Source organism: Pygocentrus nattereri, chromosome 28 (genome assembly GCF_015220715.1).
Source record: "Pygocentrus nattereri isolate fPygNat1 chromosome 28, fPygNat1.pri, whole genome shotgun sequence".
In the NCBI taxonomy this organism is placed as follows: Eukaryota; Metazoa; Chordata; class Actinopteri; order Characiformes; family Serrasalmidae; genus Pygocentrus; species Pygocentrus nattereri.
Window position 1 is genome coordinate 17,142,022 of NC_051238.1, and position 25,803 is coordinate 17,167,824.

General features: G+C 40.7%; 1 protein-coding gene across 1 annotated transcript in view; it reads right to left on the reverse strand.

Annotated features, from left to right (window-relative positions):
- Window positions 1-25,803, reverse strand: part of agbl4 (ATP/GTP binding protein-like 4) — a 495,015-nt gene that overhangs the window by 460,052 nt on the left and 9,160 nt on the right. The window contains exon 3 of the mRNA XM_017693529.2: window positions 4,473-4,597. Coding sequence (XP_017549018.1) covers window positions 4,473-4,597 — 125 coding nt within the window. The remainder of the gene's footprint in view (window positions 1-4,472; window positions 4,598-25,803) is intronic.

Below are 25,803 nucleotides of genomic sequence, written 5' to 3' on the forward strand. Positions count from 1 at the left end.
ACACACACACACACAGCCTAATACACTCTCTTTCTCTCACTCACTCACACACACACACACACACACACACACACACACACACACACACACACACTCACACACTCACACACTCAGACAGACACACACACATACACACATATACACAGACACACAGACACACATACACTCCATCCAAGCCCAGCAGAAAAATCAATATGCATCTCATCCATTACAGCACTCATGGATGGGTCAGGGACTTTCCTCTCCTCATCTCTTTTCCTCACATTATACAGCTACAAGACGCCAGCTCCTATACACCACTATGTTCACTCATGTCAGCTAATAACAGCTTTTGACTTTTCATTCAGAGAACAGATAGCAGCTAAAAGGAACTTTAATGGCTTTAATTAAGAATATCATCAAAAATTTAAATCAACTGACCGATCCATGATCCACCCACCAAAGCAGTCTTTCATAGCAATTGTTGCAAGACTGGACAAGCTTTGAGAAACTGTAGCACACAACTTAGTATTTGACAAAACAGAAATTTACAATGCATAATTAATTACAAATTATATTCGTTGTTTGCATAGTAACTGTAAAGAGAAATTAATCTTTTTTGGGTTTAAATATAATTTCCCAATGCCTGCCTTTTAACAGATTTTACCCTGCATTTACCCCTACTTGAGATTTATATATATATATATAAAACTTATGAATAGATTAAGTTTGATTAAGTGAGATATTTTTAACATATATTAACATATTTTGGGTTTGGACCAAAATTTCAAGCCCAACTAAAGCACTAGTTTAGAGCCCAACTAAAGCATTAGTAGAGCTACAACAACATCCAGCTTGGCGTACCCTTTTAAACTGGACAGCATTATGTAGTAAATTGTGGGCAGGGCAAAGATAGATCTATTTCTGCCTTCGCCAATTCTGTATGCGATCTGAGTAAACCACTATCACCAGTTTTCAAATGGTCACATGTCAAAACAAACACAGTACATTTGTTATTATACTAGCTCTGATATTCGAAGATAAAAGTATACAACATGTCCCACAGATAGACTGGAGAAAACAGGCTTCTTGCTCTGCTTTAAAACAGGATTATTGCTCTTAGGGGGTATCTGTGACCTCTAATATCCCCAACTTTACATTTATCCTCCATCTTTGGAGTATAGGCATTGCAGCAGGGTGCTTTTCTGCTCGAACAGCCGAGCCTGCGGATTCCCCAGTTGAAGAGTATGAGCTAAAGGCAGACATTTTACAGCCTTAAATAAGACTCCCCACTGATGTGTGTGATAACACCTCTCTCTCTCTCTCTCTCTCTCTCTCTCTCTCTCTCTCTCACACACACACACACACACACACACACACACACAGAGCTGGAGAGAAAGTACAATACAGAACAGGATTACAATTTATGGCATGTGCAAACAACATCAAATACAAAAGGATGGATGATCTGGAAGTTACTGAAATGACAATAAGTTGGAGCTGCCAATATCAATTATATTAGTAATTTACCAATTATTTTAAGGCCAAACAATTAAAGTGTACCTAACTGGATGGTAATAAATCAGATTTAAAAACTACAGAAATGATCAAAAAATCCATATAAATGGATATGTCCATCAAGTTCTTCTTTACTGTAAGTGAGACCAGTAGAAGAACTTCATAATTATGCAAATTCTCTGCCAATGTATCAAGATAGTATTTTTAATATTTTATTATCACAGATGATCCAAAAAATGTGTGATAAATGTGAGAAATTATTCACATGTTAATAGGACCAAAATAAAGCTAAGTGTTTGAGCCTTGTCCTCTCCACACATCACATTCTCTTGACTAAAATGAAGTGTCCTTCATTCAACAACTAATGCAAACATTAACATTATTCCTCTGAGAATGGTTCCTTTGTTTCAGCAAATAAAATGTTAATCCTCATCCTCCTGCCTGACCACGCAATCTGCTCCACCACTATTTTTATCGTAGCACAGGGGACAGTGAAACGTATGGATCATCATTTAAGCAAAGGCTCCATCAGCACGGGCAAGCGCAGCACGCAATTACAGTCTCAATTGCACCTCCGACCAGTTGCAATGTAATTAACCCTCCCAACACCATTTCTGAAGGAGAGCATGGAGGTAACATTTTTTTCTTTTTGTAGGAGGTGGGGGGAGGAAAAAGACATCCATCCATCATAAAAACGTTATGCCGCAGCCAATTTCCACAAAGCTGCTAAGCTGATTGAGGCCGACCAAATCTGTTTCACCAGCTTACATCCCTTCAAAATGGTCATCTCACTTCCCATATCACGGGCTTTTACTGTTTCCTATTCCCCTGTTCTCGCCCGAGAGTTGGGAGTTGGCAGGCTTAGGAGGATAAAACACTCCAGCCGGCTCCCCTGCGCCGGCCCTGATATCTCTGTAACACAGAGCTTTCCATATACACATGCATGCATCTATTTATTTGCACATTCCATTATTCACCCTATTTGTGTTTTTATTTTCCTGTCAAATGCTGGCCAATCAAAAACCACATCACATACTCATAGAGAGACACACATGTTCTAGCATACACAGTGATCCCTCACATACTGCACACCCCTCACCAAACAAACACTACCCCCCCCCCCACTGAAGTAGATTAAATTCACACTAGTCCTCATTTTAAACGGAAATTGGAACGATAGAAGAGAGATTAGGGAGAGGGGGCAAGGTGCTGGCAGCAGGGGGAAGGAGTCCGAGAAGGTGGTTTCAACAAAGCTGCTCCAAAAGCTAATAATGTAAATGTTTCTCTTTTGCCACCTGTAGTGTATGTACTGTGTGTGTGTGTGTGTGAGTGAGAGAGAGAGAGACTGTGTGTCTGTGTATGTGTGTGTGTGCTTTCTCTCTCCTTGCTGTTCTTTCTCTGTTTTGCCACAGCAGCAAATATCCTGTTGGCGCAGGATGCAGAAACGTATCTGGCCCTAAAATCGATCAGGCTCCCGGCGAAAGGCTCCCATTCATCTCTCGCCCATAAAATTTGATTAGCGCTGACTACAGCACTGCAGGGAGATGGGCCGATATAGAGCCAGGCTACAGGAGACAGCTACAGCATCCTGCATTTTCATCTACTCCCTCTTTGTCTCTCTCTCTGCCTCCATCCTTTTCCATACACTTCTGCTGTATGGATGGCATGTATATAGGACCACCTAGCAGACCTCTCCTTGATCCAATTCTGTGTGTGTTTTTGCCATTAAACAGAAACGGCAGAGCTGATGAGGCTCCAATTGGTGCTAATAAAAGCCAACGAAAAACCGCCCAGCCCAGCCCAGCCCCTGACCGCCCGGACCGAGCGACCAGCCGTCAGCCACGCCCTCTATCCCCACATATCTCTGTGGCATGTGACCATGGCTCCCCACCAATCACAGCTCCCCAAGCCAGCAGTATTATCACCAGTCCGCACAGTGACAAGGAAACGAGGAAAGGAGAGAAAATAGAGCGAGACAGTCCTAGAGCTCTGCAACAAGGCAAAATATTGTCAATCCGATTGCTGAGCTGAACCCTGAACCGGTCAGATGCAAAAAGGGTGCTGCCACTTCCTATCGGTAACTGAAACAAGAAGAACATGTGCTGATATTTCAAACCAGCCAATAGAAGGACACACAGTGTATCACGCCTCCTCTGAAGAACTGAATACTACTCTGGCAGAATAATAAACGTATGTGAAGATCATTAAGCCCTACAGACTCACTTTCTGTATCTAATTCATATACCAAGACGTTTGCTTAACCCAATGAAAGTCTCAAACAGCCGCTTGAATGATTTCCATTTTATGGAACGTGATCAACTTCATTCATGTCAATACACATGATTTATGATTTATTTGAGATATCGATTCAAGCTCAAGCTTGAGACGCCTTGAGATACTGCTTAAAACTTCAGGCAGAATATCTTTCGAGAATTCATGTCAGCATTTGGGCATATAATGAATTTTATTAGATGGCAAACTGTCTGCCTACAGGACCACAGGGACAGACAGCAGGTCATACTATTGCAGAGGTTTGAGAATCTTTTGTCATATCATCAATATGATAATAGCAAGCTGAAATAATGAGCAGGCATAATCTGTTGTGTCGTTCAATCTTACGTGACATTCAAAACTTTCTGACAGTTCCAGCAAAAGCTGCAGAGCTTATTGAAACATGTCAGTTTGAGTTGGCGGGAAACTGTCAACAAAGTGTTTTAGTAATTGCCTAAGCCAAAGTGTCATGTTTTTTTGGTTGATGCGCAAGCTGCATCTCAAGGTCAAGATCAATACTTTTCAAATGAAGTGCAGTTTTCCGATCAAGTTTGCATACGGTGTGGTTTAAAATCAACAGTGTCAAACTGTGATTGTTTAGTTGAAGTCCCTTTCAGGATCAGATTTAATTTAATTACTCTTAATGACTAAACTGAATTAGGAGCGAAGTTAATGAGGGTGAGTGTGTCTACTTCAGGACCTACCTGCGTCTCCCGGACATGCTCGACAGTAAAGTTAAACCATACTCTGAAGCGAGGATTGCATGTGTCGGGCCGGATGAAGAGGTCAAACTCGAATTCACTGATGTAGTCCACACGGCCCAGATTACCTGGAGAGTGAGAGGGAGGCACAAAAAGAGAGACAGACAGTTGCCTTCTTTTCTTAAAATTGGAAATAGCTACAGCTGTACCTCAAGAACCCAATGATTTTGCCCACACTCAGTTCCGGCACAAATCATCCACTAGCATTAAGACACTAATGTAACAATCAGTAATTTACAGATTATGTTGACATAGACAGTAATGGGTGGGAAAGGTTAAGGAATTTATAATACAGTTAGCATTTATTAGATTTGTTTTGTGCAAGATATGAATATATATGTATTTTTCTGACATGCATGCATGTATGGCAAGCGAACCCTATCTGCCACTGAAAGCTGCATCGCCCTGCAGTCTCCCCCCACACACGTACAAACACACAAGCTGAATGGGATTGTTGAAGGCAGCAGAGAATTTTGGCGGCCACTAAGGTGACAACTGAGACAGCTTTAGCAGCAGATCAAAAATAGCATGAGTCTCAACATGGCAACCATAAACAAATAAACAAAAACAAATCACAAAAAACTATTTTATCAGTACAGTCAGTATTCTGCAATGTAGGCTCTACAAAAATGTCAAATGTCAAGAAATAAAAGTTCACACACTACAAAAGCAGGAACAGTGCAAAGTAAGGCACTTTGGCTCCTTTTACAACAGGTTGGGCAAAAGACCAAATGTCAAAACTGTTAAAAGCCTCATGTATATCCCAAAGGTTACCACAAGGCAAACTCACAAACATCTTGCAGAAGGTTTAAGAAAATAAGGTAAATTTTGTTCTTTCTGTGTAAGTGCTATAAATACACCCATATTTGACAGCAAATGGAAAACAAACCTAAAACTACACACGTACAGCACAAGAGAAAATTAGATTCAAAAAGTTATTTAAATAGGTAGTTAGCATTTATTAATAGTAATATTGATACATAATAATAAAAAACACAAATAAATACAATTATTTTATGTTAATTTAATAAGCAGTGACTTTGTATGTGTCAATGTGTTAGCTTAACAATTTCTAAACCTCTCTCTGAGAAAGAACAGTATTGATTACATTCACAATCCAATACCTGATAGGCTAATCAATCTTTCATCACATTAAATTAGGTCTGCTGATGATGGAATCCATGCAATATTTGAGGGCAAGAAAGAGAACCAAACTTTGTTCTTCTGACTACCTCACGACATTATCATCAATTACTTCATGAAAGTAAGAAATTCATGCTACTTTTTACTGTGTTAATATTTGTTTGAATTTATTCTAATGTTATCCTTTTTGTGCAGGAGAAATAAACAAGGGTACAGAGCATTTATGAGGACTTCTTAGTTGTGGACTCAAGCCTAATAGTTAGCCAATGTAGCTAGCCCCTGACACAAAAGCTTAAAAGCTGCAAACTGCTGACTTTATGTTAATGGTTGTTTAAACTATAAATTAAAAATCGCCAGTCAGGCCATAAGTTTTGCTACCGTTGGTGTATAATACGTGTTAAAATAAAAATAAGTAGGTTACATCACGTTATTCTCATAAATGTTGTGTTGGGCTGTGTTTTTTCATTCAACAAAGTCTTTTTCATGTCTATACCATCCAGTGCTGTCTTTGATGTTTTCATAGGTCTTGCCAATAATTTTAGGTTTGCCAGTTAACTAATATTCACTGACTAATAACAGTTTTCGGTCAGAAGAATTTGCTTAAATTAGTTTGATTCTTAATCAAGGAGTCGAACATTAAAGTTGAAAATATATGTATCATTACACTCATAATGGATAGATGGTCAGTCCTGTGGACAGGTGATCCATATGGGAGGGGGGAAAAGTGCTGCCCACGTCTTGGGGACAGAGTGTTGAAGACACCACCTGGTGGCAGGTAGCTCAGAGCTAATTACTGACAGATGGGGCAACCACCACACAGTCAGAACCGAGATGAGCACAGCTCTGGCCTTCTGTCAGCCAACAGCCGCTTAGCCACTAGCCACACACACACACACACACACACACACACATACACACACAGACTTACTGCACATCTCCAAACTCTTCACACACATACTGACTCTCTACTCCAATCATAACTCTTTCACTCACACACACTCACACACACACATACACACACACACACACACACACACACCCCAAATCTATAAAAACTCCCACAAAAAGTCCTCACACACCCACACTAACAGGCAGAATGTATCCCTCATATTTTACTGAATCCGTTATTTGTATACATGTAGAAGAAAACTAAGCAGGATGGAAATGCACTGAATCACTGCAAAAACACATTTATATCAGTCAAAAAGGGTGATTTGTGTAGGACAATCTATGCATTTATGTAAATCAGCACTAGTGTTCTATTAAGTTTGTATGATAGAACAGGAAAATGCTCTTCAGGTGAAATGAACAATGGCACTTTATGCAATCAGAGTATGCATTTCAGCTGAAACCAGTGCTAAAGCACAGTGAACACGAACAGAACTGACTGTGAAAGGAGTGGCTGGCAGACAAGTCTATAGATTATCAGACAGCTATGACAAAGGTCAATGAATGACCTTTTAAACATATCCAAATGAAATGGATACGCTTCTGTGTAACTCAAACATGACACATAGCTGAACGAAATTGAATTAAGTCTTGAACATAATATGCCTGAATCGATACATTCAGAGCAGTGTGGTAAGTAAATTGAGTGTGTGTGTGTGTGTGTGTGTGTAAGTGTATGAGTGAGTGAGTGTGCGTGCATGCGTGTGTGTGTGTGAGTGAGTGAGTGTGTGAGTGAATGTGTGTGTGAGTGTATGCATGTGTGCTCTGGTGTAGGGCTTAAACTGAGGTATCTAGATTAATGAAATCGTTTGCAGAGCCTAAAACCTCCAGGGCAAGTTCTGCAGGAGCAAGATGCATTGCTATTCTACATTCCTCTTCATATCTAAATATGAATGACAGACTGTAACTCGCAGCATCGAGAACACCTCCCTGCGGCCAAGCAGGGACGAGCAAAACACACTTCACACCAAAAGGAACATCTGTTTTACTACTCTTACATGTAATTTTTATACAATTCTAAGCCATACGCATCAACAGGCTAATTGCTGAGCCAGTCACTGCTGGGGGAGAGAGGAGGACAGATGAAGGACAGGAATAAGGAGAGAAAAAGAAATGTAAAAGAGAGCAAGAGAAAAACAAAGATTGCAACATAGGGGAATGCAAGAGAGAGAACAAGAGTGAATAAGAGAGAAAAAGATTCATAATCAGAGAAGATGAAGTCCTCTGTAGGAGCAATGAGAGGAAACATGGCCAGCTGTGGAAGCAGCGCTAGAAAGCGGTGGACTGGTGGCCACAGCTGTTCCACACAGATGTGCCTTGTAATCCATCACTTTCCATTCCAGCACATTAACCATTTAAACTGCTTATGGAATCAGATAATGGCTAACTGCACCCAGTGACCAACAAAGTGTACTTTTAGTAGAGAGGTGATATACTAAATCTTGTTTACAAAACAAAATACTTCACATTTCTACTACAGATGGCTAGATTTAGAAATGGTTGATGAAAGTATTCAAATAATGAATATGTTAAAATGTCTACATAGCACTTCTTCTAACCTACATATTAAGCCTATTACTGAACAAGTGGGCAGTCTGAGGAAACGAAAAAAAAATGCACTAGAAATCTTTCAAAATCTCAAGTTAGGCTTAATGTGGGTTCAAGAGGCTAACCCTCGTAGAGTCAATCTATTCAGACTTGCAGTATGGAAATCAGGTCTTTGATCTACATTAAAGATCTGTCTCTAAAGAGAAAAACTGTCTCGGATAACGAGAGAGGTTTTGCTGCATTTTAAATACACCTCTTCTTTGCTCAATACTAATCTAAAGTTGGAGGGATGTGTGCTACCCAGAGGGATTACACTGAATCAGGTAAAGCATCCCTTGCGGCATGATCGAGAAGTGGAACTGTTAATGGAACTACAGTAAATCTTCCCACTTACACTTGCCCTCAGCACGGCAAAAACCCATTAAAGCATGCTGTACATCCCCTCTGCACAGACGGATCACAGTCGTTTGACTTTTCAGGACCACAGACAGTACCTGCTACAGTAAGTTGCTGTCCGTGGTACTGTATCTCAAGGACTGTGCAGATACAGTTTCAGGGAAAGTTGTATTTTTTGGGCGAGGGAAAAGAGGCATAGAGGCCTTGTGGCTACACATGTAGTTCAGCTTGAGAGGAGTAGATACAGATACACCATTGATTTCAGTTTTAATTTTATGGTGCCTGACTCCAGAGCCAGTCTATGATGAGCTGTAATCAACGCAGCATCGCTCACTGCTTAAGCAAAATAAATAGCGTGGGAGAAAAGAGGTCCAGTCTTCATAGCATGGAGGGAAAAAAACGCCATTTTGTTAGACAGTTCACTGACAGCACAGATAACTCAATGCATAATAAGAAGAGGAAAAATCAATGACTGTATTTTAACCTGTGGCTTAGGAGGCTGCATATGTAGGGAAGCAGTTGCATGAGTGTATAAAGAAGGAAAAAGGAAAAAGAAAAAGAGACCAAAGCAAGAGACAGACAAACTCTCTTCCAAACTATAATTCTACTCCTCTCGAGACTCCTATCTACATACTTCCTCAAAGGAGTCTTCACCGGTTACATGCCATATTAATCATCAAGCATTAGGAGAAAACACATGCAGTGCTAAGGATTTAACAAATTGGGTTTTCAACAAATAAGTGTTAGAGCTTAGCCCAGTGGAGGGCTGCATAGGCTTCTGTGGGAATAGACGCTGTTGTTTTTCCTGCCTGTTTTCTCTTTACAGAATTATGCTGCATAGAGACTCTGGGCCAGAAATACTTTCTCATTTGCAAGAAGTTAATTCTGCCCTCTATCAGCAAGCCTGAATAAAAAATTCAATATGAAGGAAGGAGTGGGAGGCTTGATCATCCAAGATATTATGTGTGTGAGTGCGTGCGTGCATGCGTACTCTCATGTGGTTAACCCTATTATGTAAAAGAGGGCGGTAAACACAGTGTGAATACGTTTTCCTCAGGTAGACTACTAGTGCACTAGTATGCATTTATTGTGGGTGTTTCCTAGAAGAGAAAGTGAATGTTCTCCTCTCATCCATCGGCTGCTGCTCTCTACTTCCAGCTGTTCGGTTCAGATGTTTATTCCTAAGTGTTATCGTAAGCTTTCACAAGAGCTGATCATGGTTCTCTTACATAAAAACACAAGCTGGACTTTGAAGGAACATTTATTAGCATCCATCATATGGCTTAGTGCCGAGCTGTTTTGCTAAAAAGCATTTCACTCGATTTGTGGCTGGGCTGGGCAGCTTCTACATGGACACACACAGGGAGAAGACAGCTAAACTAATCCCATTACAGAGCTACAAGCCAGGCCAGTCACACTGCTCATCTGGCACAATGGAGAATGGTACAGCCTGCAGTCTAGCACTGCCTGAAGCCTAGAGTCAGGCCTGCACACTGCCATCCAAAAGTACAGACAGAGAGAATGAGAGTGAGAGCAGGATTTTAATTTTCAACATATTCCATTTTAGAACAGAAGGTTAACATGGTAAAACATAAAAAAGGAACAATACTGAACAGTATAGAAACACTCCCACAGATTGTTTGAACTTCTTTTGAACAGTTTTCAGCTGCCAACACTTTTAGACTGGATACATATACTATGACACAATAAAAACATTGTATTGTTTGTGCAAATGTCAGAGACCATCCATCCATCCATCCATCCATCCATCCATCCATCCATCCATCCTTTTTCCAAGCCGCTTCTCCGTCAGGGTCGCGGGGGAGTGCTGGAGCCTATCCCAGCAGTCTTCGGGCTGAAGGCAGGGACACCCTGGACAGGTCGCCAGTCCATCGCAGGGCAGACAGACAGACACAGACAGTCACTCACACACTCACACCCAGGGGTAATTTAGCAAATGTCCAATTGTCAGAGACCAATCTTCATTTATTTAATTTCCAAGTAAAAGGGCAATTAAGCACAAGTAAATTTTCTGGACATATTTCTGAGGAGACTGGATATAAGAACCCACATAAATAAGAAAAGTAAAACCAAAGAAAAAGACGTGAAAATAGGCAATTCAAAAAACTAAAGTATAGAGAGAAATTGAGATTCCTGACAACCCTGCAAGACTTGGAAGACTATCAATACTGTCACCTCAGATAAACAGTATTTTCACCTTTAAGAGACAGGAGACAATGAAGTTCCTTAAGTTTCAGTTCTGTTTCAGATCAAAATAAAATCTGCAGGTACTTTTGTCCATGACTTATTTATTATTTAATTTAATGTGAGAACACAACTGAACACTACTGGACTAAAAGGATGTGTATCTGTCAAGATGTTTTTACCAAAAAAGAAAAAACATATTAGAAAACAATTAGAAAATGTACAAATCAAACAAAAATATTGTTAAATGCTAAATATTTAATTAAATAATTTGTATTTACCCTTAAATGGCCAGGAACCACTAGCACACAGAAAAAGGAAATCCAGGTCCAAGCCCCATGAGCAAGCCAATGGTGCAACCAACAGTGACAAGGAAAGAGGAAGAGGAAAGAGGGAGAAACCTTGAGAGGGACCAAGACTCAAAAGGGGAACCCTTTCTCCTCTGGTAAACACTGGATCGCAAACAATAATAAAAGATCAATATGAACAAAGAATAAAGCTTTAGCATTGTAAAATATTAGCATGTAAAATATTAAAACACAGAAAAAAGTGCAAGGCAGCTAAAACAATGGCTATGATTAAATAGTTGCGTTTCTGTGCAGCAGCAGTATCATGTGATTTTAAAGGGTTAATGGCTGTTTCGACTGAAAATTAAATAAATGAATGGCAGTCTCAGACTTCAGCACAGTACTGCAAGCGCAGTTTCTACAAAAGCATACAAAACACGTTATTAGAAAATCATTATAAATAATAAAGAACAAAGAATTTATATATTTGATCATTTCAAATTTCAGAAGTCATAATCATTCCAAGTATTTAAGAAATGTGTCACAAGTGAAGCATTTCTAACCACTGCTGAAGGACATCAGCAAGTATAAACTAAAAAGACCATATGTTAAATTTGAATTTTGTATAATTAGAATGTACTTTGTTTCCATATAAATGTATTCCAAGTATCCCTTTAGATTTAATTTATCCACATTCTTTATTTATTAATTTATAATTATTCTTAATTATTATTGAAATTATTATTATCTTCAATATCAATGATACGTTACAAACTGAAAGTGGATGCGGCCAGAAATTCTGTGAGGTGCTGAAAGTGGGTATATTTACTGACCACAACTAATCAAGAAAAGCTAATGTAGTAACATGCATACAGAATGTAATTTAGAAAGCCATTCACTAGATCGTGGAACAAGCATGCCTTGTTCACAGTGAGATATCATTGCAATCATCTACTGAGTGACCATTTTGTAGTTGCTGAGTAAAAAGTTGGTTGAGGCAGCAAGTCTGTATCAAGGACTGGACACTGATAAAAGCAGCAGCTTCAGACATCTCTCAGCCTCTCTACGAGCCTTCACCCACTGTTACAAGCTGCATGGGAAATTAGAGGGGACTTGGGAGCATGGCCACCTCCTAAATGTATTTTTGCAATGTGCTCACTTTCATTATTGGAAAACACATCGGCTGCTCCCGGGGGTGAGAATTCCCGGACACAGACGACTGATAAAGCTGGAATTGATTCAAACCCCAGGAAAAGGCTGTCTGCCTGTAGACCTCAGGCTAAATTCTGTCCTTGCAGTTTTTTTTTCTCTTCTACAGGAAGTCTAAAGGCAAAGAGTCACCACAGCAACATCAATCTATCTTCCTCCCGCCTCCGACTGGCCACATCTTTATCGTTAAATCTGGACGAGATTAGAGCCATGACCTCTAACTTTAAGGAACCCTGTAACAGGTGTCAGAACTGGGAGTGCCTGGAGATGGGCATAAATCACAAATAGTCCTCCAGTGCAGCGTGGGATTAGACGAGCTGCGCTATGCAGAAATGCCAGCTCCAAGCTCAGAGGGCAGCGAATACTAATTAATGACATCAATTACAGAATGTCACCAAATCACTAGGCTGTCATTAAAATGGCACTAAATAGTGAAATAATCATGTGCATTAGCATTTTTATCAAAAATGGAATGGGGAAATAAATGAAAAAGAACTGAGTGTCTGGCATCTATCTTCTTGGGAGGATATTCAGAGTTCTCACCAACAGAAACCATCAAGCAAAAATGGAGCCGCATGGTGCCTAAGGACCCCAGTATGGTCTCCAGCCCACACGTTTGGCACCAATGATAAAGAGGCCAATGAATTTGAAAAGGTTCAAATGTTCCCTCTGCCCTCTCACCGCTATTTTTTTTCTTTTTTCTTTTAGAGAAGAAGTGCCCAAAGCAAGTATGTTCATTTCATAACAGTTGGTAGGTCACAGGGAGCCATTCACTGTGAAATTTACTAAATTGTATTATCGATCTCAGCCATGAAACACACACTCTGTTCTGGAGCTCCAGAAGACTGAAGGCAGAATGGAAAAGCCGCTTCACAGCACTTCCACAGCTGCTGTCAAAACCATTAATCTCATTTCCAGGAATTTGTGCTAATGATAGCCAAAGTTTAATTTTTTAAAATGAAGATTTTGACTGTGTCTTGGTTGGCTCTGCCTCTTGTTTCTTTTTTGTCTCATGCCTTATTGTTATGTGAGTTAGGGTTAGACTCCTCAGTGGCTAAATAGCAGTCAGTTCCAATTTCATGCTATCTTTCTACAAGTTAATTATTTGGAGGCCCACAAAGGACAAGAGAGGCTCTGGCAGCAAAACAACACCCAGGTCCTGTCCCTTTGTTGTTTTTTGTCTGTTTTGTTTTTGCAGCATTCCCATACTCCCTGTCTCCCTTCTTCTCTCTCTCTCTCTCTCTCTCTCTCTCTCTCTCTCTCTCTCTCTCCTAGCAATAAGAATAATCATTCTTGCAGAGGGTCTAGAGATAAAAACAGGAGTTGAGAGTCCTTGGTGAGCTTGCAGCGAGGAGGTCAACAGCAGTGCTAAGAGCAGCCGTTATCGGGCCTGGTACCGTGCTATCGGGAAGCCTGCACTCCTGCTTATTTACAGCTGGGGCTCCCTGCAGGGGCACACTCGCCTGCCCGGGGCTGATTGGCCTGTAATGAGTTCAGGAACACAGGGATGGAAGTGCAGAAAAGCAGAGGCGTGCACAGGGCTGAGAAATCCACTGCAACATCCATAGGTCACGGGAGCAGAAGGAAAGGGAAGTTTCCACTATGAGGTGGAATGAAATGTCACAGAGTGTGAACTGTTTGTGCTGTTCACTTTCAGCTCGGTGCAACAATTCTAGGACCATGAATATACTACTAGGGCCGGAATGATACACTGGTTGGCCAATACTAGCAATGGACTAAAATTCATACCAATAAATGCATAACTTTATAATTATAACTGACAATCATATTAGTCAGTAAAGCACCAGTTATACTAAAACTATTGGAGTGTAAAATATAAAATATCAAAATATAATCTGACATTATAGGTTTTTATGATCTTTAGCCCTTTTAAATCGGTATCAGCCTCAAAATTCTTATACTAATCAAGGTCTTGCACATACATTCACTCAGACACATGTAACTATGACATCGTTCTGGGTGTGGCATATGGCAAGCACTATGATGAACTGAACACTGGCATAAACTAATGCCACCAGGAACTGACATTCAGCAACAGCATCCTGATATCCATAACAGGCTTTATACAGGATTTCTGTTTTACACAGACTTGCACAGACTATATTCTCTGCCTCAGCCCAGTCATAAGAAGCAGCAATGTCTGGTCAATACTAGAGGATTGGGCTGAAGTAATAACGCTACATTTGAGTCCAATGGCTGCTGCCATGTCTAGTCAGTACTGCTGGGTCATGCAGTGGTTATAAAATCACAGTTTGTGTCCTGTTGGCTTGCAGTAGTCGTGTCTGGTCAGTGCTGTGGCGCAGGGCCAGATAATACGGCGGCTGAGGCAAAGGAGTTTAGCCAGCGAAGAGCGAGATGCCTGCAGAATCCCAGCGAGACCTCCCCTGACTGTCGGGAGCAACAGGGACGGAAATCTCTCATTGTGAAACAGCTTTTCAGTCTGGGGAATTACACAAAGTGCTCCCACTGTCAATGCACTGCCAGCTTTATGCGATGTGGGGAAAGAAAAAATGAAAGAGGGAAGGGAAAAGCTTCCACTGAAAGCTATTCAAAAGCCTTGGCAGAGCACCAATGCTCTATCTTCTTTCTCTCCTTCTGGAAGCACTCTGGCCCACTGTACCCAACGTGGTGCAATTACTTAAGCAAAATTAACCAATAGAGCAATAAATATATATAACAAAGTCAAAAAGTACAAAAGCAAAGAAGTGGTAAAAAAAAGAGAAGAAAACAGACTGCAAAAAGCAGTTCAAAAATAGCCAGAGCAAATCCAACCATACCACTAATCCTCAAGTAAATGCACTTAAAATGAGGGACTTAGATTCATAATTTGACATATTAACTTACAAAGACTCTTAGTGCAAGAGAAAAATAAAAGCATGGAGAGTGGCTCTGGCCAAGCAGGCTCTCTAGCTCGGCAGGAAGCACTGGACTCAGCGGAGAATGCCAAGAGCGGAGAGCAGACTGAACCCTCTTCAAAGGACAGATGCAAAGTTTTGCTCTCATTAGAAGAAGAGTGCTCACACACTTAAAATGGCCCTGGTTCACAGCCAGTGGGCAGTCTCAAATTGGTTTTCTGATGAAGACTAGCTCTGCAGAGGCCTTTTCAAACTCTCTCAAAGAAGCTTTTCATGAGGTTTGAGGAAACAAATATCCTTGCTGAAACATCTACACTAGGGCCTCATCAAAGTACATTTACAGATTTGGCTATGAACTCTTAATGTCCCATTTTGGGTGGAAAAAAAATTACTCCCTGTGTAATCATGCTTCATATAGGCCTATTTTAGGGATCGGTTCTGTCTGAATTAAGATGGTATGCTATGTCCAAAAAAATGAGGGGGGAAAAGGACCTTGACATTAGGTAATACATGGTCAAACTAGAGTATCCACTTTGTACCACACTTTCAATGAAGTCTGGTGTTAGATATGCATGCACTGAAGGGTGCTACAGTCAAAGCTTGTAGTGGAGTGTGGTTCAAAATGAGCAATAATAACAGCCAACACAGAGGGCTAAATGAGAACTCTTGTGCACAAACGTTCTTTATCTGCAAGCTTCCAGTCTGCTTGCATATATACAAAGACGACATAAACCTCTTCCATTTCTCGGACCACACACCCTGACGAATATATAGGGCACATTTCAATTTTGTTTATTCTTGAGCAACTGCCTGTAACCAAAACCAAATGCATTTCTATCAAAAATTCTTCTCCATTTCTGCATGTTGGTTTACAAACATATTCCAGGCATATAAATGTGAGATAGCAAACAAAACCTGACACACCAGTGCACTTCATCTCAAGGATAATGCTTTAAATAAATCAGCAAAATAAACAGAGGAGAGACGTAAAAAAAAAGGAGAAAGAGAGAGAGAAGAGAAAGGAGCGCACAAAGCGCAAAAGCGTTACAAATCCTCGCCGTTTTCCCAAGCTGGGTGTCCTTGGCTGGGATGAAGAATGACATGTCTGCCTGGCGAGAGTGTTTACGGCATCAGGAGAGCTGCTGGGGGAAATGGATTACTCCATCATCAGAGCGCAACATGTTCACAGAGCAATGTACCGCAACACAGCTCTGTGTGGAGTCATTTTCACCTGCAAGACCTTTTTTATTTGTTTCTGCCGCGTCTCCTCTGTTCGGACTTGAGAATTCACATACAAGAGTATATATACTAGGGGTGAATGATGAAACAAGATTTCAGAACATTGTCACGATGCATACCTGTAATACGCATCAAGATAATTCATTTTTTCCAATGTCTGATAAGCTGGAACTGACAGAAAGAGTCAAAAGGGACACATTTGAAAGATGCTACCACAAGCTGAACAAAAGAAAAATAATAATAATACAATGATTTATATTTAAAAATTTTATATACTGCACTGAACCCTTTATAATGAAACATGAGTTGGTCAGTGTTTTTGAAGTATTGATGATACCAACATGCTTAAAAAAGTGCATTGTGATGTAAGGTAATGTAATTTATAATATTATTTTTATAATGAACTATTTTTAATATAATAATGATAATATTGTCATAATTTACATCACCTTACATGACACTACCTAATACCGAGCTATAGAATATCTGCACACATCTAGAAGAATGAAAATGACTAGAGGAATGTGGGGGGGAAGCTACTTTATAAGTCAAGAGTGGCACTGATTCATGGATGATAAGTGTAAAAGCTAACCTATACCACTTGACCCCTATCTCACACAGCAGAGGGTTAGTTCTGTTGGCCTTTTAATGGGAGCAGCTTAAACAGCTAATTCAGTAATGTTACCTTACAGGCAGGTGAGAATATGAATACGCACAAATTCAGACACACACTCGGATACACAGAGTTAGGAAATTATTGTATGGTTGGGAAATATTGCCTCATGTCCAAGATTACATGTGCATGTGTCCTAATAAGCATCTAAATTTCGGTTAACAGAGAAAGTTGTCAACTTCTGTTGTAAAATGAGTAACCTGCATCTGTTTGTTAAATTTAGTTAAGTTGTAACACCTGTTTCTATATACAGACCCACCGCTTTTTGTTGTCCACCTACAAGTCAAAACAAATGCATAATGCTTAAAAATGGTTAACACCACCAAAAGCAACAACATTTAAGGTTTTTCTTCTCATCTTCTCCTTTTGTATGCATTGTTCTTTGAGAAATTATTAAACAGCTGTATTTTTCTCCCTCACTCAAGCATCTTAGACAACAACCCAGAAGTTGTTAAGGGAGCCCACTGGGGTCCACAAGGTGCTAAACAGCTACTTATGTCATTTATTAGGTGGAGTCTGGTATACCAAGTCTGCATACCATGTTGTGCCACACAACATCCAAAGAATTCTGAAGGTGAACACTGATGAACGCCAGCGCTTGGCGACTCTCGGCACTGTTCACTTTCTCTGAGCACCACAGCTTGCCACTCAGCATTTTTATACCACTAAATCAACAAGTGGATTGCAGTTTACAAAGAGAAAGACAGCCAACTGAAGATAAACAAACAAACACTAAGGCTCCCTTACCTCAGCTAACTTTAATTCTATTCTTTTTTCACCTTGTTTAGCTTTTAGCTAGAAAACAGAGATTATGAGTTTATGTTAGCTGACACCAACTGTGATCAACAATTCACTAAATGATTCTGAAAGTTTCATTCTATTAAATCTATACAAGGAGAATGCAAAATAGTGCAATGATTAATCAACTTAGTCGAGTAAAATCGATGACCAAATTAGATGGCCACCAGTTTAATAGTCAATTAGTTGGTGATGTTATCAGGCGTGTTTCTCACACTAATAATCTTTTGACATTACTGCTTACTGGAAAGTTGGAAGGTGAGATGCCACAGCAACAAAAAGTGGGAGCATTTCACACCTAACTCCAAAAAGGTTGTCAGTTGTGCTATTTGTAAAGCCAATCATAGCTGGCATGGGAGCACATCGTCCTTGTTGGAGCATCTGAAGAGGAAACTGGATGAAGAGGTTACATCTCGGTAAGACAGTTGTGCTAGCACAACAATGTTAATGTTGTTGGGGCAGTCGTGGGCTGGAGGTTAGGGATCTGGCCCTGTGACCGGAAGGTTGCTGGTTTGATCCCCAGGGCTGACAGTCCATGACTGAGGTGTCCTTGAGCAAGACAGCTAACCCCCAACTGCTCCCCAGGCGCCGTGGATAGGGCTGCCCACCGCTCCGGGCGAGGGTGCTCACTGCCTCCTAGTGTGTGTGTTCACTAGTGTGTATGTGGTGTTTCACTTCACGGATGGGTTAAATGCGGAGGTGGAATTTCCCCGGTTGTGGGATCAAAACAGTATCACTTACTTACTTACTTACTTAAAAGCCATACTCTAACACCTCTATTCTGAAATGCATGTTCTCTGGTATCGTTAATAGAGTTAGAACAAAGAGGAAAGTAACTACTATTCACAGAGACCCTGTTCACTTTCCAAAAAATGTTTGCAGTTTTAAACACAGCATTGTTGTCTTAACGTTGAGGGCACTGGTGTGTCCAAATTAGGCGAACACAACAGAATGCTCCCAAACCTCTCGGAAACAATTTCAGGAGGTAGTTTTCTGCAAACATACAAGGCACCTGGACAAAAGGTTACCACTGACATGGAATTTTTACACAAAAATGTTCAAATTTAACCTCATAGAGAACAGGTTTGCCACACCCTTGCCAATGCTTGCTAAATTTGAACGTAACTCACATTTATGGTTGGGGATTGCGCTACTCATAGATATACATACACAGATGCCTCATTAGGTTCAGCCAGGCACATCAACGCAATGCTATTTTGGGGTGGTCAACATCGCTGCTGGAGCACGTTCAGTGCCTTTACAGAGATGCAGTTTAAGAAAGATTCTGTCCAAAATTATGCTACTTCAATAATATTGCACTCAAAAAGCATAACAGGATTATATAACGGAGAGAATGCAGTGAACCACATTCATGTTGGTGTGATGTTTGTGTAGATATGGCCATGTGGTTGGTGAAGCACAGAGAACCTGTTGGTGTAAATTAAGGGGAATACTGATTTAGTTTTATTGCTGCTACTTTGCACATCATTGATTTCAAATGATGACAGCAAAAATATATTATTTTATTTTTGGTATTAGCAAGAAAGTTCATTAAAACAATTAACTTTGTAATAAGGTATTTGTCTTTGTCTTTATTGTTAGTTAGCAAATGCACAAAAGAACCTCAATGCAATTTAAATGCTGATAGCTACATAAGCGTTATTTGGTAATTGAGTGATTCATAATCCAAATAATTGGTAATTCATCTCAATAATCAACAGGTTATATTAAAATAGTCGCTTGTTGCTGACCTAGTGCAATAAATGAGTCTAATGTTTATCAGCGCAACAACTGTGGCTCATTCTAAGAGGTTTAGCTGGACTTGGAACTGTCTGAGGAGATATTTGATTATTATATAGATTTGATGAAACGTCATCGCTTTGCATGTCTTGTTTTATGAAAACCTTTTTGTGTAGGTCCTTTAGAAGTTGAGTTATTACTATTATGCAATTACATAACTAATTACAGTGACTTATTAACAAATTACTTTTACCTTTCATTTTTATATTCTGTCGGCACCTCTGAGTCTGTACTTCCCACAATTTCTGTTTGCTTCAATGTCGAGAATGACAAAGTGGGCAAGAATCTTCTGTTCTTCTTTCCACAAAAAACTGTGTGCACGACAATATTTCTCATCAAATTTATAACTTAATGAAATATCTCCTTTTCTTTTTGCGAACACAAAAAAGGTTTCAATACTAAGTTTAGAATCCAGCCTTGTAATTTTCCCCACTTGTTTCAATGATAAATAATTCATATCAAATTAAGCCATGCTTTTAGTATCACCAGCGACAACTGCGATTTCTAAGGGTTAAAGATTTTCTTTTAAAAAAGAAATGATCTAGAACAGCTCTCTCTCCCTCAATACCATGTTAAGTTCCTTATGTATGTGAGACCATATGCTTATGAAAAGGCTGCACCTATAACTGCTTATCTATTTCCAAATTAAACTTTGTTTTTTCCTACCTGAGTTATAGATTCCTGTTCCACCAAAAGTTCAAAAATGCAAGCAGTGACAAGAGACTAAAACTCTCCTAGGTAGCCACACTACCTCTAAAGAACTTAAGAAAAGCATGCACACATGCACACACACAAAACCCATTCTCACCTCCAGATATTCAGAGCAGCCATGTTTTTAAAGTCTCTTCTAGTGGGGGTTGATGTCCAACTTTAGCTTGACAGATTCTATTTATTTTAAAGCAGTTGTGCACTGAGTAAATCTCACACTAATAACTGTCAAGTAGAAGGTGTAAAGCCCATACGTGCAACTCATTCCCATACAGCCCATTATAAAGCGCTGAAAAGAGTACATGAAGTGTGCTAATTGAAGTATGTATCACATTCATGAGCACAGCCTATAGGTATGAATGAGTTTCTAAACTAAGTAGTAGAAGGTGGAAATATGCTATAGGACTTAAAATGTGGCTGTTTAAGTAGAGCTTTAGATACAGTATAAGGCAATATTCACATTTTAATGGATCCTATGGGTGACACTAAGGGTTGTGCAGAAGACAAAGGTTGTTAATTTAAAGGCACATTATGTCACGGTACAGCAGGGAACATAAAACTTAAACAACAACATTCATTTCAAAGAATTTTTGCCAGCCTTTTCTGTACATCTTACACAATGCACAGGACACAGGTTTTAAATCTCTGACCTCATGAAGATTTATGAAGACAATGATTCTTTGGGAATCGATTCAGTAAACAATAAAATCTCAAATTTCACCACAATTTGATTCAATAATCGCAGTTTACCTAGTAGAAGAATATAGGAAACATCCATCAGGCTTTTAATTTTATATTTACATTTAAAAATATTCACCAGAACAAAGAATGGACATTTATTGAATATTAATTATCACCAATTATTTATTTCCAAAATTGAGGCTGTTGAATCATGTTTTTTTTACAGTCAATGCACTACACCCCTAAGGTCACATTACCAAGCATTAGTTTTACCCCAGTCACCAAAAACAAACATCATCTGACATTCTGAGCACAACAGATTGACTACAAGGCAAGACACTTATGTGCCTTCCATGACATTTCCATGCATGTATGTGTAATCAGCAATCAGGCAGAATTGCAGCTCATGCTCCAATCGGCAGAAAGCAGGACCAGCTGGACCATGGGGCTCTGATCAAAGGTAAACAAGGGCAACGGCGAGAATGTCAGCTCATATTATCACCTGTTTCATTTCCTTGTGTACTTCTGAGATAGCCATTTGCCTGCCTGCCTTGCTCTGAAATAAGTACACATAGTAGCCACGGATCATACAATCGACAACCACGCCCTTGGTGAAATGGTACACGTCCTGGCACAGAGCAATACGAAATCTATTTCAGCCACTGAATCATAATGTCAGCTTATGTCTGAAGGTGAATTGAGAACGGCCATTGCTGGGGCTGAACTTGTGAGGACAACAACATTGACATTTAAGGCATGAGAGACTAACCTATTTATTTTTCTTTTCCCTTCCAGAAGCACTAATAGTGGTATACTTTTACCACCCTTCATTTTCAGTAGAATTAACTTTCCAGTTAAATTTGTTGTCCACGGCAATCACAAAAAAAAAATCATAGGTGTACCAACAAAAGAAACAAAACACAAGTCTAACTTATCCCCAGTCTAACCTATCCATTAAACATTCTACTGCTTTTCCACTCTGAGCATAAAGTGAGTGAGGATCTATTGAGAAGACAGGGAGAGGAAGGCTGCAGCAGTGTAAAAGGGAAGTGCCTTGGCTGTTAGCCTTGGCTAGATGATCAGAGTGGCCTCGAATTGGGAGGAAAACAGTGCAAAATTCTGTGTTCATGGTCTCACAGTGCTGGACATTTCCTGCAGGCTCAGGGCTGAGTAACGCCACAGCCCAGGGTAGGAGATGAACATGAAAAGCTGAAAAACAGAAGCAGGACTGCTGCTTTCTGCTAGCAGAATATACCTGAATAATAAAAAATGAAACAAAGACATTCTTGAATAATAGTTACAAACACCACAAAGGGAAATCCCACACTAGCAAATGTCAATATCAGAATATCAGTAGAAACAAAACTTGCAAAACTCAAAAAAGACCTTAACATCTTTTTTTCCTCACCACAGCCTATGTTTTTCTCATACTTCTGTTGAAGTGATGAAACATTTATAGTGGCCTAATATCAGAAGAAGCACACTTGATCCCCTCCGAGCCCTGCTGATGCCTGCTGCCACTTGTGCTAAGCATGGAGCTTGATTGTTAGAATGTTCCCCACTTCTTTAATCAATGGGGAGCCGACTGTCTTGATTCTGGGGAGCTCTAAAGTGTATAAATCTCTCACAGCAAGTCTGGCTGCTTTTTGTCCCTTCTGTCTCTTTCATTCTCTCTCGTTCTCTCTCTGGCAGTGACTATAATCATTCATCCAGTACATGTACTCTGCTAGTGTGACACGAAGAGTTCTGAGGGAAGATGGGGGATGAGAGACACACAAAAACCCCCAGTTAGTGACAAGAAAACACAAAACAATTAAAGCTCCATCAGCAGTAAACTATTCATCCTCATTATTAGTCTCACAGCAAAGGTCCCATAGCAAAGGTCCAGTTCTGACTAGACAACTAGCTTTTGCAACAGCTTGATGAAGACATACCATCATTACAATGAACAATGTAAAGAGCCCATATTATTGAGAAAATAATAGTAATTTGACTTTTTTAAATAAAAGTGTTCTAAACATACCATGGTACCAAAACTGGAAACTAAACTGCAAAAAAAAAAACAGCCCGTTATGAATTCAACCAGTGTATTTACATATATCCACCTATTTAGCCTACAGCAGTTTAGCCCTTGTCTCGTCCTACTTACTGGCTTCAGGTGTTACAGCCACTCTATTGCTAACAGGCACATAAATCAAGCACACAGTCATATAATCACCGTAGATAAACACTGGTAGTAGAATGGGTTGTACTGAAAATATCAGTGACTTTATACTTGCCACTTTCATGGAATACCATACTTGGCTACAAGTTATGAAATTTCTGCCCTGCTACACCTGCCCTGGTCAACAGTAAGTGGCATTATTGTGAAAAGGAGGTGCCTAGAAGTAACAACAACTAAACCATGAAGCGGTAGACCAAGCAAACTTGCAAAACAAGTGCTAAAGCCTGTAACAGGTAAAAAATTGACTACCTATGCTATGCTGCATTACAAACTACAATTTCCAAACTACTTCTGGAAACAACATCAGCCCAAGAACTAATGGGTTTCCATCAACAAGCAGCTGCACACAAGCTTAAGATCACTATACACAATACCAAGCGTCAGCCAAAGTGGTATAAAGCATGCTGCCACTGGACTGTGGAGCAGTGGAAACATGTTCTCTGGAGTGATGAATCACACTTCACTGGCAGTCTGATGGCTGAATCTGGGTTTGGCAGATGCCAGCTGAACACTACCTACCAGGCTGCATAGTGCCAAAAGCTTAGTGGAAGAGGGAAAATGGTCTGGAGCTGTTTTTCAGGGTTTGAGCTGGGCCCCTTAGTTCCAGTGAAGGTTAATGTTAATGCTACAACACACAAAGACATTTTAGACAATTATATGTTGCCACAAAGTTGGAAACATACACCCCGGTGCACAAAGCAAGATCAATAAAGACAGAGTTTGAGGAATTTGGAGTGGAAGAGTTCCAGGGGGCTACACAGAGCACTGACCTCAACCCCACTTAACACCTTTGGGATGAATTGGAACATCGGTTGCTTGCCAGGCCTTCTAATCCAACATCAGTGCCTGACCTCACAAATGCACTTTTGACTCAATGCTCACACTCCAAAATCTTGGAGAGAGCCCTCCCAACTTCATAATAATGGCCACACTTTTGGAATAAGATGTCCAAGAAGCTAGTGTAGGTGTGATGGTAAGGTGTCCACATACTTTTATCTGTAACATAATGTATCTGCAAGTATTAAAAAACACATAAGCATCAGACTGATGATTAGATTTCATGGTTAAATGAAACAGTAAGTATTTGACAACACTTAATTTTCCTACCTTCTACAAATACATGTTATATGTACAGAAATGTAAATGAAAATATCAGATATTAGCATCAACCTAGAACTCCCATATGGGTGCAGTGCTACAAAATAGTCATACAAATTCAAATTATTTTGGTACACAAAATATGTACCTCTCCTTGGATCACCACCTTATCGTGGTGGAGGGGTTTGCGTGCTTGAATGATCTTAGGAGCTATGTTGTCTGGAGCAAAAGCTCCTGGTAGGGTCTCCCATGGCAAACTGGTCCTAGGTGACAGGTCAGACAAAGTGTGATCCATAATAACCCCTATGAAGACACAAAAGCAGGACTTGTGTACCCTGCCAGGAACAGGGTTACCGGGGCCCCACCCTGGAGCCAGGTCTGGGGGAGGGGCTCGCCAGCGAGCGTCTGGTGGCCGGGCATTTACTCATGGTGCCCGGCCGGGCCCAGCCCGAAGGAGTTACATGAGTCCCCCCTCCCATCGACCCACCACCAATGGGAGGGGCAGTAGTAGGGGTTCGGTGCGTTGTGGATCGGGCAGTGTCCGAAGGCATGGGCCTTGGCGTTCTGATCCTCGGTTGCTGAAACTGGCTTTTGGAACTTGGAACGTTACCTCACTGGTGGGGAAGGAGCCTGAGTTGGTGCGCGAGGTTGAGAGATACCGGCTAGATATAGTCGGGCTCACCTCAACACACAGCTTGGGCTCTGGGTCCAATCTCCTTGAGAGGGGCTGGACTTTATTCTTTTCTGGAGTTGCCCATGGTGAGAGGCGGCGGGCAGGTGTGGGCTTTCTCATAGCCCCTCGACTCGGTGCCTGTATGTTGGGGTTTTCTCCGGTGGACGAGAGGGTAGCTTCCCTACGCCTTCGGGTTGGGGAACGGGTCCTGACTGTTGTCTGTGCTTATGCACCGAACAGCAGTTCAGAGTACCCAGCCTTCTTAGAGTCCTTGGGAAGGGTGCTTGAAAGTACTCCTCCTGGAGACTCTATTGTCCTACTGGGGGACTTCAACGCTCACGTGGGCATGACCTGGAGGGGTGTGATTGGGAGGAATGGCCTCTCTGATCTGAACCCGAGTGGTGTTCAGTTTTTGGACTTCTGCACAAACCACAGTTTGTCCATCACGAACACCATGTTTGAACACAAGGATGTGCATAAGTGCACATGGCACCAGGACACCCTAGGCCGCAGTTCAATGATTGACTTTGTAGTCGTGTCATCGGACTTGCGGCCATGTGTTTTGGACACTCGGGTAAAGAGAGGAGCTGAGCTGTCAACTGATCACCACCTGGTGGTGAGTTGGATCAGGTGGTGGGGGAAGATGCCGGTCAGACCAGGCAAGCCCAAACGTATAGTGAGGGTTTGCTGGGAACGTCTAGCAGAAGAACCTGTCAGATTGATCTTCAACTCACACCTCCGTCAGAACTTTGACCAGATATCGGGGGA